Source organism: Candida dubliniensis, chromosome R, assembly GCF_000026945.1.
Source record: "Candida dubliniensis CD36 chromosome R, complete sequence".
In the NCBI taxonomy this organism is placed as follows: Eukaryota; Fungi; Ascomycota; class Pichiomycetes; order Serinales; family Debaryomycetaceae; genus Candida; species Candida dubliniensis.
The window spans coordinates 941,333-955,998 of record NC_012867.1 but is presented as its reverse complement, the minus strand read 5'-3'; the positions used below and the strand labels follow the sequence as shown (position 1 = coordinate 955,998).

The 14,666-nt window shown below is 34.7% G+C and overlaps 9 protein-coding genes across 9 annotated transcripts; 3 read left to right on the top strand and 6 right to left on the bottom strand. All coding sequences in view use genetic code 12, as the record gives it.

Moving 5' to 3' along the window:
• Positions 1 to 85: 85 nt before the first annotated feature.
• On the bottom strand, positions 86 to 3,307 carry CD36_29680 (ATP-dependent protease, mitochondrial precursor, putative; the record flags this gene model as incomplete). The annotated part of the gene is made up of 1 exon (XM_002421951.1): positions 86 to 3,307. The coding sequence occupies one exon, from the start codon at positions 3,305 to 3,307 to the stop codon at positions 86 to 88; it is 3,222 nt and encodes a 1,073-aa protein (XP_002421996.1).
• A 408-nt stretch (positions 3,308 to 3,715) lies between these two features.
• Positions 3,716 to 4,927, bottom strand: CD36_29660 (conserved hypothetical protein; the record flags this gene model as incomplete). The annotated part of the gene is made up of 1 exon (XM_002421950.1): positions 3,716 to 4,927. One exon carries the CDS (start codon positions 4,925 to 4,927, stop codon positions 3,716 to 3,718), a length of 1,212 nt encoding a protein of 403 aa, XP_002421995.1.
• Positions 4,928 to 5,172: 245 nt separating this feature from the next.
• Positions 5,173 to 5,760, top strand: CD36_29650 (RNA polymerase I-specific transcription initiation factor, putative; the record flags this gene model as incomplete). The annotated part of the gene is made up of 1 exon (XM_002421949.1): positions 5,173 to 5,760. One exon carries the CDS (start codon positions 5,173 to 5,175, stop codon positions 5,758 to 5,760), a length of 588 nt encoding a protein of 195 aa, XP_002421994.1.
• An 86-nt stretch (positions 5,761 to 5,846) lies between these two features.
• Positions 5,847 to 8,090, bottom strand: CD36_29640 (multisite-specific tRNA:m5c-methyltransferase, putative; the record flags this gene model as incomplete). Its single annotated transcript, XM_002421948.1, has 1 exon — positions 5,847 to 8,090. The coding sequence occupies one exon, from the start codon at positions 8,088 to 8,090 to the stop codon at positions 5,847 to 5,849; it is 2,244 nt and encodes a 747-aa protein (XP_002421993.1).
• A 391-nt stretch (positions 8,091 to 8,481) lies between these two features.
• Positions 8,482 to 8,799, bottom strand: CD36_29630 (transcriptional activator, putative; the record flags this gene model as incomplete). Its single annotated transcript, XM_002421947.1, has 1 exon — positions 8,482 to 8,799. One exon carries the CDS (start codon positions 8,797 to 8,799, stop codon positions 8,482 to 8,484), a length of 318 nt encoding a protein of 105 aa, XP_002421992.1.
• A 349-nt stretch (positions 8,800 to 9,148) lies between these two features.
• On the top strand, positions 9,149 to 10,834 carry CD36_29610 (oligosaccharide translocation protein, putative; the record flags this gene model as incomplete). Its single annotated transcript, XM_002421946.1, has 1 exon — positions 9,149 to 10,834. One exon carries the CDS (start codon positions 9,149 to 9,151, stop codon positions 10,832 to 10,834), a length of 1,686 nt encoding a protein of 561 aa, XP_002421991.1.
• Positions 10,835 to 11,674: 840 nt separating this feature from the next.
• On the top strand, positions 11,675 to 12,124 carry CD36_29600 (conserved hypothetical protein; the record flags this gene model as incomplete). The annotated part of the gene is made up of 1 exon (XM_002421945.1): positions 11,675 to 12,124. The coding sequence occupies one exon, from the start codon at positions 11,675 to 11,677 to the stop codon at positions 12,122 to 12,124; it is 450 nt and encodes a 149-aa protein (XP_002421990.1).
• Positions 12,125 to 12,252: 128 nt separating this feature from the next.
• Positions 12,253 to 12,615, bottom strand: CD36_29590 (RNA processing complex subunit, putative; the record flags this gene model as incomplete). Its single annotated transcript, XM_002421944.1, has 2 exons — positions 12,253 to 12,278; positions 12,351 to 12,615. The coding sequence occupies 2 exons, from the start codon at positions 12,613 to 12,615 to the stop codon at positions 12,253 to 12,255; spliced, it is 291 nt and encodes a 96-aa protein (XP_002421989.1).
• Positions 12,616 to 12,956: 341 nt separating this feature from the next.
• CD36_29580 (meiosis-specific transcription factor, putative) lies at positions 12,957 to 14,426 on the bottom strand (the record flags this gene model as incomplete). Its single annotated transcript, XM_002421943.1, has 1 exon — positions 12,957 to 14,426. The coding sequence occupies one exon, from the start codon at positions 14,424 to 14,426 to the stop codon at positions 12,957 to 12,959; it is 1,470 nt and encodes a 489-aa protein (XP_002421988.1).
• Between the last annotated feature and the right edge of the window lie 240 nt (positions 14,427 to 14,666).

Genomic DNA, 14,666 nt, shown 5'->3' with positions numbered 1-14,666 from the left:
TTATGTACAAGTATAGTATAACGGCTAAATGCTAAAATAAATATACAACCAAAATACATTCAAACTTCTTTACTTTTAAACCGTTTTATACGGTATGAGTTTTTTTACTCTTCTTCTTCTCTTCTAATTTGGCAAACTCTTCTTTCCAAACTGAGTTTCCTTCTTCTTTCGAAATCCCCTTAAATAAATGTTCAAATACTTCGCTATACCATTCCACTGGAATATAAGTAAGTCCCTCCTTCACTTCGTCTGGAATTTCATCCAACTGATATTCACAATCTTTAGGGAAAATGATTTTGGTATAGCCAGCTCTTTTAGCACCCAACGACTTTTCTCTTAAGCCACCTATCGCCAACACTTTACCAGTCAATGTAATTTCACCAGTCATGGCAGTATCGTTGGGCAATGATTTATTCAACGCCAAAGAGACCAATGACGAAGTAAAGGCGATACCAGCTGATGGACCATCTTTTGGAATTGCTCCTCCTGGACAATGGACATGAATGTGAGCTGCTTCAAAAAATCTGTTATCGGGAAACTGTCTTACCATGAATTGCTTGGCAAAAGAATATGCAATAGACGCAGATTCTTTCATCACCTCCTTTAATGACCCAGTAACATGCAATCCAGCATTTCCAAGATCCGAACTAATGGAATCAGTTAAAATGGATTCAATATACAATGCATCACCATCTCCAGATGTATTATATGCCAATCCAGTTGCAACACCAGGATTCAAAGTTTCATAGAGTCTGTCCTTTATGTAAATTTCAGGCCCAACAAAATCCTTCAATGTCTCTGGTTTAACTTCTATTTTCAAGTCTGCTGGTAAATCCAATTTCTTTATTTCTTCGTCCTGTTTCTGTTTCTGTTCCTGTTTCTTTTCATTTTCTGTCGTTGTACTTACTTTAGCTTCAGTATTGCTATCGTTAGATTCTATTGATGAGCTTCCTGCATCCTTCTTTGCTTTGTCTGATATTACACTTTCATTTTCTTTAGCAACAAGACTTTCTTCAACAATTTCTCTGCTATGAGGATCAGCATCAGTGTCTTCCAATTCTTCTACAATTTTTCTGGAAGCTTTACTAAAAATTCTATTGATCAATGACTTGATATGTCTCAAACCACTTTCACGACAATATTTGTCGATTAATCTCAAAATAGTTTCATCTGGGATCACCACACGCCCTTCTTCCAATCCGACCTTTTTTGCTGCTGCGGGAATTAAATGTCTCTTTGTGATTTCAATCTTGTCATTCTTGGTGTACCCATTGACTTCAATTATTTCCATACGATCTCTTAATGGGGCTGGAATGGATCCAAGGTAGTTTGCTGTACAAACAAATAAAACTTTCGACAAGTCCACTTTCACTTCAATAAAGTTATCAACAAAAGAATTATTCTGCTCAGGATCTAAAATTTCTAAAAATGCTCTTGCAGCACCACCATGTGATGTAGTATCCAATTTGTCAATTTCATCAATCAACATCAATGGATTCGAGGTTTTAGCTTGAGTTAATGCAGTCACAATCCTACCAGGAATAGACGCAACATAAGTTCTCCTATGACCTTTAACATCATGTACGTCTTGAACACCACCAACAGCGATTCTGGTGTATTTTCTGTTTAATGCCTCAGCAATAGATTTGGCAATTGAAGTTTTACCAGTACCAGGAGGACCTGCCAAACACAAAATTCTACCGTCGACGTTTCCCGAAATTTTACCTACTGAGATAAACTCTAAAATACGGTCTTTCACGTCTTTCAAACCATAATGATCTCTGTCCAAAATTTCACGGGCCTTCTTGACATTAAAGGAATCTTTAGTATAAACACCAAACGGAATCTGGGTTAACCAGTCCAAATATCTTTCAACGACATTTTGCTCCATGTCACTTTGTGTCCCCAATCTTTCCTTCTCTGTTTTATAGGCTTTCATTGCCTCTTCGGGCATTTTGAGATGTTTGATTCTTTCATCAAATTTGTGCACCTTTGAATTCTCACCGATACCAGCTGCTTTCAACAACTCCTTAGTATACTCTTTAATTAGACTCTGGGCATAGGCTTTCTCTGTACGCTCTCTGATATTCTTGAGAGCTGTTTGTCTCATTTCGTCGGCATCTGCTTCTACTTGCAACAATTGTAAAGAAAGCTCCAATTTAGTTTCTACATTCAGTGATTCTAAGATTTGTTGAATTTGTTCAGGTTTTGCATGTACTTTGCTTGCAATAAAATCAGCAAGCATCGAAGGGTTATTCATAATCTCTTCTTTATTCTCAGGTTGTTCATACTTTGGTGCAAGTTTTTCGTACAACTCCTTAATTCTTCGAGTCCATGCATTGATTGTTATGCTCTGTTCGTCATAAGGCTCATCCTTTAACTGCTGTGTTACAGCATACGAAACCTCGAATTTTTTCAAGTAAGACGTTTGCGAGTTGTCTTGCTCCATTTCAATACGTTCACTTCTGGAATTCGGAGTACTGATATCCACTAACTTAACTCTATAGTGTGGGTATACCAAAATTTCACTTCCAGTTGTTTTGATAATTTGACATAATGTACCAACTTCATGAACAAAATCTCTATCCTTAATAACATCTAAAGCAGCATCTTCAGAATTAGTGTCACGGACATGAAACAAGACAAAATATGGACTCTTGATGTTACTATTAATCATATGGTTCACACATTTTATTACCTCTGGATCAGTAACATGAAGATGACGTGTTGCTCCCGGTAAAAATGGTCGATCTTTCATGGCAATAGCCAAAAATGGTGGGTGCAATCCAGCATCCAGGGGTGACAAGAACTCTTTATCTTTTGGTGATCCATCATCATCTCTACCATCTGAATCATCATTGTTATTGTTGTTGTTAGCACCACCACTACTAGATGATATACTAGACTTAGAAGATACAGGGTTGTTGGGATCAATGGTTGGTTTCGAATCAGTTTCTTCTTTGATGTCATATTTTTCATCTTCATTTATATCTTTCCGCTCTTCATTCTCCTTCTCTTTGTCTTTCCCCTTCTCTTTTCGACTTGGTTTGTCTTTGTCGTTTGACTTATCCGTTGAAGGTTGTTTCTCCTTCTTTGAATCAAAACGAAGTAGATTGTGCAATGTATCAGGCATCAAGAAGGGTAAGTTTGTTGGTAAAGACTTGGTAAGTGGTGGCAATGATGACAAATCCTTTAATTTAACCGTTGTTGGTATAGCTGATGTAGCATTTCTTATAAACGTTCTAGGTATAGAAGTTCTAACCAAAAACAAAGCCCTGGCCTTGTTACACTTGGAAGCCTTAATCATCTATGAAATATGTTGACACCTTTAATGTGGCAAAAAAAGATAGTAGTTGAATGGTAACCAAATTTTTTTTTTTTACTTTTTTTTTTCCGTTGTCCATGTCGGCGCTCCAAATCGCACAACCACAACAAAACGATAGAAAAAGCACAAATGAGATTTGTCTTCGGAACGGCCGAAGAGTCCTGGTAAAGAATACACCAGAGAGTTGATGTGTTCAATGTTGTACAGATGTTATTTACAACCAACATCTTGTATCTTACACGTTGAGTAGCAGCTTTCCTTCAACCTTGTAGAGTTATCCAGCTTTTTTTTTTTTTTCCTTTCTCGGTGTGATGTCACAACTGCCAAATTATTAACAGAGATTTCTTTCTTGGTTTCATGAAATTTATATAATACACAATTCTATGTCTATTAATCGATACTAAATATGTTCTTCTTTTTTCTAACTTTTAGTTTTTTTGTATTGTCAAGTTCATTGTGCTTTCTTTTTGTAGGCGGGCTTAAGCCAATGTCTTTGAAATTAGAGTCCTCGTAATATTTCAACGGATTTAATTCATCATCATCCAAACCATGGGCAAGTTTACCATTATTTTTTTTATCGTTACTAACATTTCGGGCTCTCTCCATTTTGGCAGACTTTGCTAATTGCAATTTTCTTGTGGTTTTGACTTTTTTCTTCGGATCACCAGAGCTCTCGTTGTCAGAGCTCCCAACACTAGTGTTTGCACTAACAAAACCACCAGTCTCGACGCTCTCGGAATTATCTGCATCATTTTCCAGGTTTTTTGTGTTGTTTTGACTTCTGTTAGGTGAAAATTCCGGAGATGATGAATTATCTGACTTATCAAAGGCAGATATGTACTTGGATGGTGTACTTGCTGTTAAACTGCTGGGTCTTGTTGGTGACGACGGAACAGCACTGCTGCTTGGTACACCACTTGTTGAAGTGGTTGTCGCTTCTGTGTAGGTCTGCGAAGGTGAAAGCTGATTTATAGATTTTAAGGATTTTGGGAAAGTCAATTTAGATTTTTTAACAGGAGTTGAAGCAGGTTCAAAAATAGGTTTGTTCAATGTAAAAGATACTGGTGAGTTTTCAGTATTTGACTTTGATCTAACTCCAATTTTAGACACGGAACTTGAACTTGACTTAACATTTCTTGTTGTAAATATTGAAGAGCGGGTTTTGGATGAGGTGAAAATGCTGCTAAATGAGGTGTTAATGCTAGCGTTGTTCTTTGAACTGTTGTTTTTTAATTGCATCTTCAACTTTGCATTTTCCTCTTTAAGCGATTGAATCTTTGCTTCTTGTAGTTTTGATGTAGTTGTATGTTCTAATTTCAATTTGTTTAAGGTGACTTCATATTCACGAGCCTGTTCACTGTCCGATTTAGTATTCACTGTTTTCCCTTTATTGTCTTTTTCAGTAACAGTATCGGGTCGCAGTTTTCCACTACGAGTTCGTCTAGGTGTATTAATGTCTGTTCCATACTTGAAATGGTTGTTAGTCACAATTTGTAAAACTGCCAATCTAATTAAACTTGTTCGGTTTTTGTCCTCATGCAAAAGCTGTAGTAGCTCATTTCTAGTTCGATAATGTCTTGCAATGCTTTCATGTTCCACCATATCCTTAAAAAATGGTTTCTTTTTTAAAAAAATTAGTATTGAATGTTCTGCTTTTGTAGTATTTTGTTTTGAACTGTGTTTTGTTTTGTTTTGTTTTGTTTTTATTTTACTTTACTTTTTTTTCTGATTTTAGATGGTTTTTTGAGTTAATCCTCTTCTTGTATTTTTTTTTTTGGCTGTGTAATCTTCACATTCTAAGGTATTATCAATTACAACATTTATCAGTCAATAGAACATTTCGAAAAATGAACATTTCCGAAGTCGACAGAACATTACTAAATTCTACAAATGTGTATAATGCAAGCAATGGAGAGTACCATGTTAATCAGACTTTAAACAGAACTTATATTCATAATTCAAAGCATCACAAGCTTATAGAAACACCTCAAGGGTTAAAAGTGATTATTGATAAGAAGGTAAATGACTTGGATAAAGTTTTTTATTCTAGAGGAAAAGTTGTGCCACCTGATGAATTGTTAGATATGATGAAACTTGATAGTTTAAAAATACCCATGAAACTAAGGGAAGATTTTAAGGATGATGCTAAACTACCAGATTCTGATTTATTGAAAGTAATCCATTACTTTGTCAGTAAAAAGTTGGGAGAGGAGAAAAATAAGGGCGATATAAGCAAAATGGTTCAGTCTATGGACGAGACTGCTCTAATTGCAATGGGGTTGTTAATTGAGTCATGGTGTGAGGAATTAATTACTGATGATACAGCGAAACATTTTCTCACAACACACAATGATGACCCAACTATCTTACTATCTGACGAAGAGAGTGACACTAAGGTGAATAATGAAGATGCTGAATACGAAGACGAAGAATAATTGTTAATAGAGAGAGAGAGAGAAAAAGAAAGGGCAGACTATTACTTTAAAAATATTTTTAAATTTCAAACTAATATACAAACCACTTATTCGTCATTAATTTTTTGTTCGACCTCAGGAGTTTCTTGCTCTGTATTTTCAGGGGTAGAAGAGGCCTCTGTTGCATTGTTAATTTGTTGCTTGGCAGCTTCAACTTTGTCTTGATGGGCTTTTTCTTTACCATGATCTTTGGCACTAGTTTCAATATCAAAAACACGATTCAACAACTCATGTGTGTCCTTCTTATTCACCATCAAATTGACATTTGATTTACCTCTCCATAATGGTAATAGCAAATTCTCTAATCCTTCGTTACTTCTGTCAACAGTCAAGAACAAACAACCTTCAGTAACATTATCTATTTTCTCTGAGAATTCTGGATCAACTCCGGATTCTTTAATCTCTTGGATTTTGGGGAATCCTTCTTTCATCAAACGCTCCAACAATTTTAGATTACATTTGACGTGTCTTTTCTCATCAACAAAATGCTCTATGGTGTGCAATGATTCAGTTTGGATTCTCCAACCACAAGCACCAGCATCATTTCTTTGTGCGACAAACAATTTAATCCCCCCATGAACCAATTTCAATTTTTGCTTTTCGATAGTTAAAATATCTTTAATAATTGGTGAGCTGTAGTATATAGTTCTCAATGGTTCACCAGTTGAATTCCTAACCAATGCACAATCCTTTGCAAAGGAATCACTAAAACCATAAAACGAATAACATTTTTGCAATTCGGAATTGCTCGAATCCAAAAATATAAAAGGCTCCTCATTGGCATCACGAGGTAATCTTCCTGTTTTCGAGGACAGATCTGGTTCGGTTGAGGATGTGTTTCCGCCTTTTTGTTTTTTTGGTTCATTTTCTTCGGAATCGCTGTCATCAGCTTTTCTTTTATTGCCATCAGCTTCGGTATCAACATCGGTTACAGGGTTAACTTTTTCAAAAACTGTAATAAAAAATCCACCGGTATTTTGCAAATGTGGATAAACTCTAACACAATTTTCTAAGTGAAATTTTTCTGCTTCTTCTTTAGTAGGTGGGAATGCGGTTTGTGGTACATCCTCGGCACCTGGTTCACGTAATTCCATATCTTTTCCATAAACCTTCCATTCCGAAACACCTTTGCGTCTCTTTAAGCCAGGTAATTCATTGTCAACATTAACTAATCTAATTTGGTCGCCCCATTTTCTCAATGCCGAAGCCACAATGGCTTCATTTTCAATTGGTGATAAAGAACAAGTCGAGTAAACTAATCTTCCTCCTTTTTTCAATAACTGTAACCCACGATTCAAAATCAATTCCTGGACATTGTGCAATCCAAGTGCATTACCAACTCTGAAATCTTTCCACACATTCAAGTTCTTTCTCATGGTTGCATCACCAGAACAAGGAACGTCGCATAAAATACGGTCAAATTTCAAGTCTTGAGAAGAGTTATTCAATCTGATTCTAGGAAATAAAGTTGCATCGTGGTTAACAACCAAAAAGTTTGGTGAGTTCAATCTTTTCACCTGATGAACCAACATATGGGAACGCTTATAATCGGAATCATTAGCCAAAACAAACCCAGTTGGCAATTTTTTTTCGTCTTCAGCATGCAAGGCTTCGATTAATTGGGCAGTTTTAGATCCTGGAGCAGCACACATATCCAACACATAATGATGTGGTTTTACATCTAACAACAAAGGTGGAATCATACTCACGGCTTCTTGTCGAGAAATGTTCCCCACTTCAGTCTCAACAACCAAAAATCTTTGAGTCTTTGCATACTCTTTCTGCTTTTTAATCACATTCTTAGACACGTCTATTTGCCAACCTAAGTTATCAGGGTAGAATTCAATATTCTTAGGTGTTATGTCAACACCATCAAACGTCTTTCCTTTCAATTGACTGACATGACGATCAAGAAAAATATTTCTGATCTCTTCAGCATGTTTTCTGGAACCGGTTATTCTAAATGTCATTGGTAAATTTGTTTGACATGCTTTTTTAAAGTCATCCCATTCGGACTCTGGAATCAAATTTAATGATTTATAATATGTTTCCCAGTTAGCATTTTCTCTAACAATATCACTCCAACTAGCATCATTAGCTGGTCTTTTTCCGAACCCTTTAGAAGAGTCTCTATTGTTTCTTTTCTTGAAATGTTTCTTTGCCATTTTGGAATAATTTCTGGTTAGCATGCAGTGAAATGAAAAAAAAAAAAAAAGAAAGAATAGTACACACAAGTAAATATGGTTATTCTTGATGAGTTTGCAGAGGAAAAAAAAATTTGCTTGTCTCATCTCCCATAATGATTAAATGCACCATGAGAAATGCGACAAGCTGAATCATTCATCTGAGAACAGAAAATGCACTCGGTTTTGTTAATCAGGATATATAATATATAAAACATGTCAAAGTGGAACCCCAATTTGTAGATAAACATAGTAGCTTTTTGTGTTCATTATTGCTTAACTCGAATTTGATAGACACTTTTAGGAGGATTCGGGAACTGAATGCAAAATCAAAATGGCTCAATAATACTAGCTGATAGAACGACAACAACAACATACTCTAAAGGTTGCATTTTATCAGTCTCTTTACCTTCAACATAAAAGAACCTTCATCTCCATAAATAAATAATAACATTTACATTGGCCTATATGAGAGTATATCTAAATATGACAAGAATAACTACTTTCTCGCTTCTCGGTATTTGGCAAGATAAATCTTCAAGACTTCTGCATAATTCTCAAATCCCAAATCGTACATTGAATATAATATATCTTCCCCATTGATGGTCTTTCTCTTTTCTTTTAAACATTTGTCACTTGCTTCGCTTGTTATGAACGATATGAATTCAGAAACACATTCTTGCATACATTCCTTAGCATCTTTTGAAACTTTTGCTGTAGGAGGTAAGGTATTTTTCATTATTCTAGCAACATTAGCTATTGGTAACCAACGGTCTTGCTCTCTTAACTCTATATCTCTTTCGTTTTGTTGATTCATGGTATTCTTATCCTAACTTAGATTGTGTTGTTACTCGTGATGGTAGTTAGCTTTCGTTGCAACAACAATTCTCACAATCTTATCCTTGAAACTGTTAAACAAAACTAAAGTGGTCTATTATTTTTTTTTTTTTTTTGGGGAGGAGGTTATTATTATTATTGTTAAACTTCCTCTCCATACTTTTATGTCGTATGATTATGCGGGATAATCTTATAACACGACTTTTTTTTGACATTTGTTTGTTTTCCAGAGACAAATATGAAAAAAAAAATGTTGTTTATCAGCTCGAGAGGGACAAAATTATCAAATCGGCAACCAGGGAATTGTCATAAATATAAGATCGACCCACATGTCGGTATCGAGTAGCAAGCATCCTAGTAATGATGCTAATGTTGCAAATCAGTCTGTTCAAGGTGTCAGCCACTTGATAGTTGTTCAAATTATGGCCAAATTGCTCACTTTTGTTTTGAATCAGTTGATAATCAGGTACTTATCACCGTCAATTATTGGTGCAACTACATATTTGGAATTCATTTGTTCAACAATACTATTTTTCAGTCGAGAGTCAATTAGATTATCCGTGCAAAGAGTTCGCAATAACTCGAATAATAAAGATTATGTTGCTCAAAAAGTGATTAATTTTGGAGTTTTAGCAATAGCATTGGCTTTCCCTATTTTCTGTGCCATTGGGTATTGGCAACTCAATTATTCACTGGTGATGGATAAGTTGTTTTTATCTCCCTTTTATAAACCGGTTATTGTCTTGTTTGTAGCGCTGGTCATTTTGGAATTGCTTGTTGAGCCTATATACTGTTTGTATCAATTCCAATTGGATTTTGGTAAGCGGTCAAAGTTCGAAGGGTCAGCTATTTTTGTCAAATGCATAGTTTCGGTTTTGTCAATTTTACTTGCTCGACAGTATTTTTTTGGTCAGAATTTTGAAGCTGCAGCAATTTGTGCCTTTGCCTTGGCTCAATTTGGTTATTCAATGACTTTATTTGCATGTTACTTCACATCCTTTAAATTTGAGTTTCAGAATCATGAAATAAAATACAGTTTGGTCAAACTAAAAGATGAGAACGCAAGGGAATTTTATTTTGAAAGGGACACTTTAATCATTGTTAAAGGATTTTTTGTACAAATGATTTTTAAGCAGTTTCTCACGGAAGGGGATAAACTACTTACTAGTCATCTCTGTACAATTGAGGAACAGGGAATGTATGCTGTTATGGCAAATTATGGCTCAATAATTGCGAGATTGTTGTTCCAACCATTGGAGGAGTCAACACGATTAATGTTCACAAAACTCTTAAATGATAATTCAGGCTCTGAAACAGAGGAGAAAACCAAGAAACTGGAATCCTCCAAGTATACTCAGACATTTAATTATTTGAAGTTAATATCAATTTTTTACTTTAATTTGAGTTTGATTATTTTGTTTGCAGGTGTCACTAGTGGTCCGTATTTGCTAAAGCTTTTAATGGGTGGAAGAGCTTCCAACTGGGAAAATACAGATATATTTAAACTTTTCCCCCAATACATAGTGTATCTTCCATTTCTTGCTTTTAATGGAATTTTGGAGGCTTTGTTTTCAAGCATGGCAACTAATTCAGACTTGAAAAATTTTTCAAAATTCATGACATTAATTACCATCTTGGTGTTGCTAATTCTGTTCTTACTTATTGATGCTTTGAATTTAAGAATATCGGGCTTAATTTTGGCAAACATATTTAACATGAGTTCAAGAATAGGGTATTGTTACTTTAAGATTTCAAAATTCTATTCAAATGAACATGTGAAAATCTCTTTTGTCGATATCATCAGATATAGTTATCCATCCATTATGATTACTTCAATAATATGGATAATTCAGTTTTTCATAATAGGACAAAATACCACTAATTTTTCACAGTTAATCCTAAACGCTTGTTTTTCATTTGTGTTGTTAATACTATTGATGATTGTGGAAAGCGAAAACTTAAAGAAACCATTTGAAAGAGTGACAGGTAAGTTATTGAAAACTAAATTAGATTAAGTAGTAACTAATACAATCCATAGACAGTATTGAATGATTGAGATGACTATTTAGTTATCAGTAGAATCCCATTTAGATAAAAAAAGACCCTCCAAAAAAAAAAATAGAGTTGTAACACTAGATACCGCACTATCTATCAACAAACAAAGTGCCGTCCGGATTCGCCTCCACCACGATTAGCATTACTGTGCTGAATTGCTTCCCTCCAGTGGTTATGCTATACATTACCAGAACTTGAAGACACTGATTACTCTAGCGTTCAAAATTCAATTCGCAGGGATCGAGCCGGACACTTTGCTCTTAAAATTTTAACAAACAGCAGGTACACGAACAGCGCACTTCCGCTAAAAGCCATCACAGCCAAACAAAGTTCCAAATTTTTTATTTATATAGTAAAAATGTACTTATTTTGACTCTACGGTTGTTTGGGTATTGATGGAGTTATGTATCTTATGAATGGTTTATATCAGTTTGTTATTCTTGTATTAAGCAAAATGTTCTTAATTTTGAGATCCAGATTCTGATTCAGGCACTCTATTTAAAAACAATCTTTGAAAGTTTGGGGTGGTTGTCTTTTTAGTCTAAAATTTTCTACCAAATTATTATGAAACTAACTGACTAAACCAAATATCCAAATTTCAAGAAAAGCAACCCCCTAAAAATGACCAAAAAAGGTTAGAGATCTTGCTCAAATATAAAAAGACATATGTTCAGTATAGCTATTTCAAACAAAGAAAATTTGTAAAGTATCCAGATCGATTAGCCTTTAGAGTTTTAAGTCCATTAAAAAAAAACGAACGACAAAAAAAAGTACCATCAACTGCAACCCACTAACAATTCATGACCATGTCTATTCTTGAGCTACTGAAGGAAATTGACAAGCTAGCTAAAATCATAAATGAGAAAAATAAAGAACTAGAAACATTACAAAGAAATTATGATTCAAAACTACATATGATCAATAAATACATCGAGACTATCAGTCCATCCTCAACAGGCACAATACCAGAAGAACAACTAATAAATGCAATATCTAAACCTATTGAATGTCCACATTGTCATGAAAAGTTATGGGATAATCAAGAGAAATCTACGTTTTTATTAATCCCGAAACAGAAGATAGACACAAAGTTTGATACCATTGCAACTCAAGACGAACAGCCCCAACCACCGACAATCACAACTAGCAGCAACAAACAGAAAAAGAAAACCAACATAGTTTGCTCATATTGTAAAATGACTGGTCACACTAGAGCTAAATGCCGTAAAAGATTAAACACTCCTATGTAAGATCTTATTTTTGGGATACTAGTTCGGGTGCTTGCTTACTCAACTGAAAACAAAACAATTCAAAAGAAATAAGAACAAACTGGATTGGAAATATACATTAATATAATAATACATTTGTAGACCTATAATTATTTACTTGCTTGAACCATAGCCTCTATACTCAATTGAATGTTAGTAGAAAGTCAAATAATAACCTTCATAATTCTAAAATACATTTTTAACATACCTCTTCTTGATGCATCCTGTAATAAAGTACAATCGACGCTATTTGGATTCATATGAACGTAGCGTACATTGGATCCTCTTATAAATAAGTTCTTCACAGCACCTAAGTAGGGGTATCGTTGTCCATTCGTGCAGGTAATGTTATCTAATTTCAAGTTCAAGAATTGGTCCACTGATTTCAAAGTACCTTTGATTTCAATATCATTCTTTAACTCCACCGTCACTTCTTGATCGACTAATGTCTTGAAAAAACTGAAAAATAACATTAAAGTATCTATATAGGAAAGTGCAAATGTAAAGATAGTGGGTGATTTTTTTCTTGAAAATTTTTATCGAATATCTCTTCAAACTGGGAAAGATTGCAAGTGCATGAAAACTAAAATGGTGAAATAGCTTTATTTTTTTTTTTTTTTTTTCATACTGTTCTTTTTTTGGTTGGGCTTTGGTTTTTTTTTTTTTTTTGACTGTAAGCACTACTTTTGGTTGTTCTGTTGTGTGTTGGACAAAATCGGTTAGATAAACAATTTTATCATCACGGATGAAGTAATTCCAATCAAAACGGTGTTCTGTTGCAAGTCTGACGTTGTGTAGGTATGTAACCAGTATATTAAGCTGTCATTACATCTGAAGGTGTTACATATTTTGAAACAATATCTCCATCACTTTCCTCATCTTCAACACCATCATCAAATATTTTATAAGCAAGATTTGCAGCTTGTTGTTTATGGTTGAGAAATTCCTTTGAGAATGTGTTCTGGCGACTGGCCATCATAGTTTCTGAACTCTCTAAGACCAATGCCCTGCACTTCATTAGGAAATAACTTGGTTCAAGCAGTTCTGGTTCCGAGTCCTGTTCAAGCAATCCTGGCACAGGGCTTAAACTTGAATATAATTTCATGTCTGGAAATCCTTGTTGCGAACTAAGTTCTGGTTGTTCTTCAAAAGTTAATTTACTGCAACCCAACCAGTTACTACCAGTAACTTCACTCAGCATCATGGTGTTTATAGTATAAGAATCCATGCTATCATAGCCTTTTAAGATTTCAAAGTTTTCTTTATTCTTTTGAAGATTGTCGATTATTGAAAATTCACCAAGATCTCGTGATTCAGGGTAGGCATTGTATTTGTCATTCACAGTTGTCAAACAAGATTGCACATCCTCGTCGAATTCAATACCCTGAGCTTGTTCGCCACCTTCTCCTTGACTATTGTACGAAGAAGGCGAGCGACCTCTAATTATCAAAGATGGAGTATTCGATATGGCTATTATGGCATAGGTGTTCTCACCACTTAGAGCTGCTAAAAGTTGAATTTGCAATATAAACCTTTTTTTCTCTGTAATGGATTGTTTTTTGCAGTTGATTGCAGAAGAGAACTGAATTCTTTCATACTTGACAACTTTAACATAGTCTTTATTTTTATCATAATTGTTTAAAATTGACCCAGCTTGTAATATTGGTAGGGTGCTATAGTCTTGGAAAAACAACGAATCAAACTGTCTAATTTTGGAGACCTTTCGTATATTTGAGCCTTCTTTCACAACAATGTGACTGGGGATAGATCCCGTGATTACAGGAACAATTGGTGGCTCTGCAATAGGTCCCCGATCTCTTTTTGCTGTATGTTGCATCAAACTAATTTCTGTGTTGTCTTGGACTGATTTGCTGACTAATCTAATAGAAAATTGCTTAACCTGATATTCTTTTTCATCAGACACAATGAAAAATCCATTTGTCTGCAAAATCGATTTATTGGTCCCATAATCTTCAAATGAAAACGAGGCAACTACCGAAAAATAGTTCCGCTTATACCCCACCCATTCATTGTTTGTCAAATCAAAACCTCTATCAATACGTGCATTCAAAATAGGAACAACTGGTTGGTTCAATTCTTTTATAAATAAGTGAGACACCTGAATAGTTTGTTGAAAAGGGGGACCTATCTTAAATTGTAGTCCTGATCTAGGAGCAACTTTCGATTTGGAGCTCAAAAGTTCTAATGCAGAATCAGACTTGAAATCAAGATTACAAGCTCTATTCTTTGATTTTTGCTTTTTATGGAAGGAGAGTTTAGTCATGAACAATAGCCGCCCTTATAACACTGTAGACAAATAGCCTCCTAAAAAGCCAAAAAAATAAAAATAGAATTAGCTGTAAAAAAAAAAAAAAGACATAAAGATTTATTATCTATAAATTGTTACACACATTTATCCCACTTTTTGTATTTTTGCCGTGAAAAATATTTGGCAATAACAAGCTAGCATTGCTTTTTAGTTTTAAAAAGAATAACCTTATTAATATATGAAAATCTATTGAAT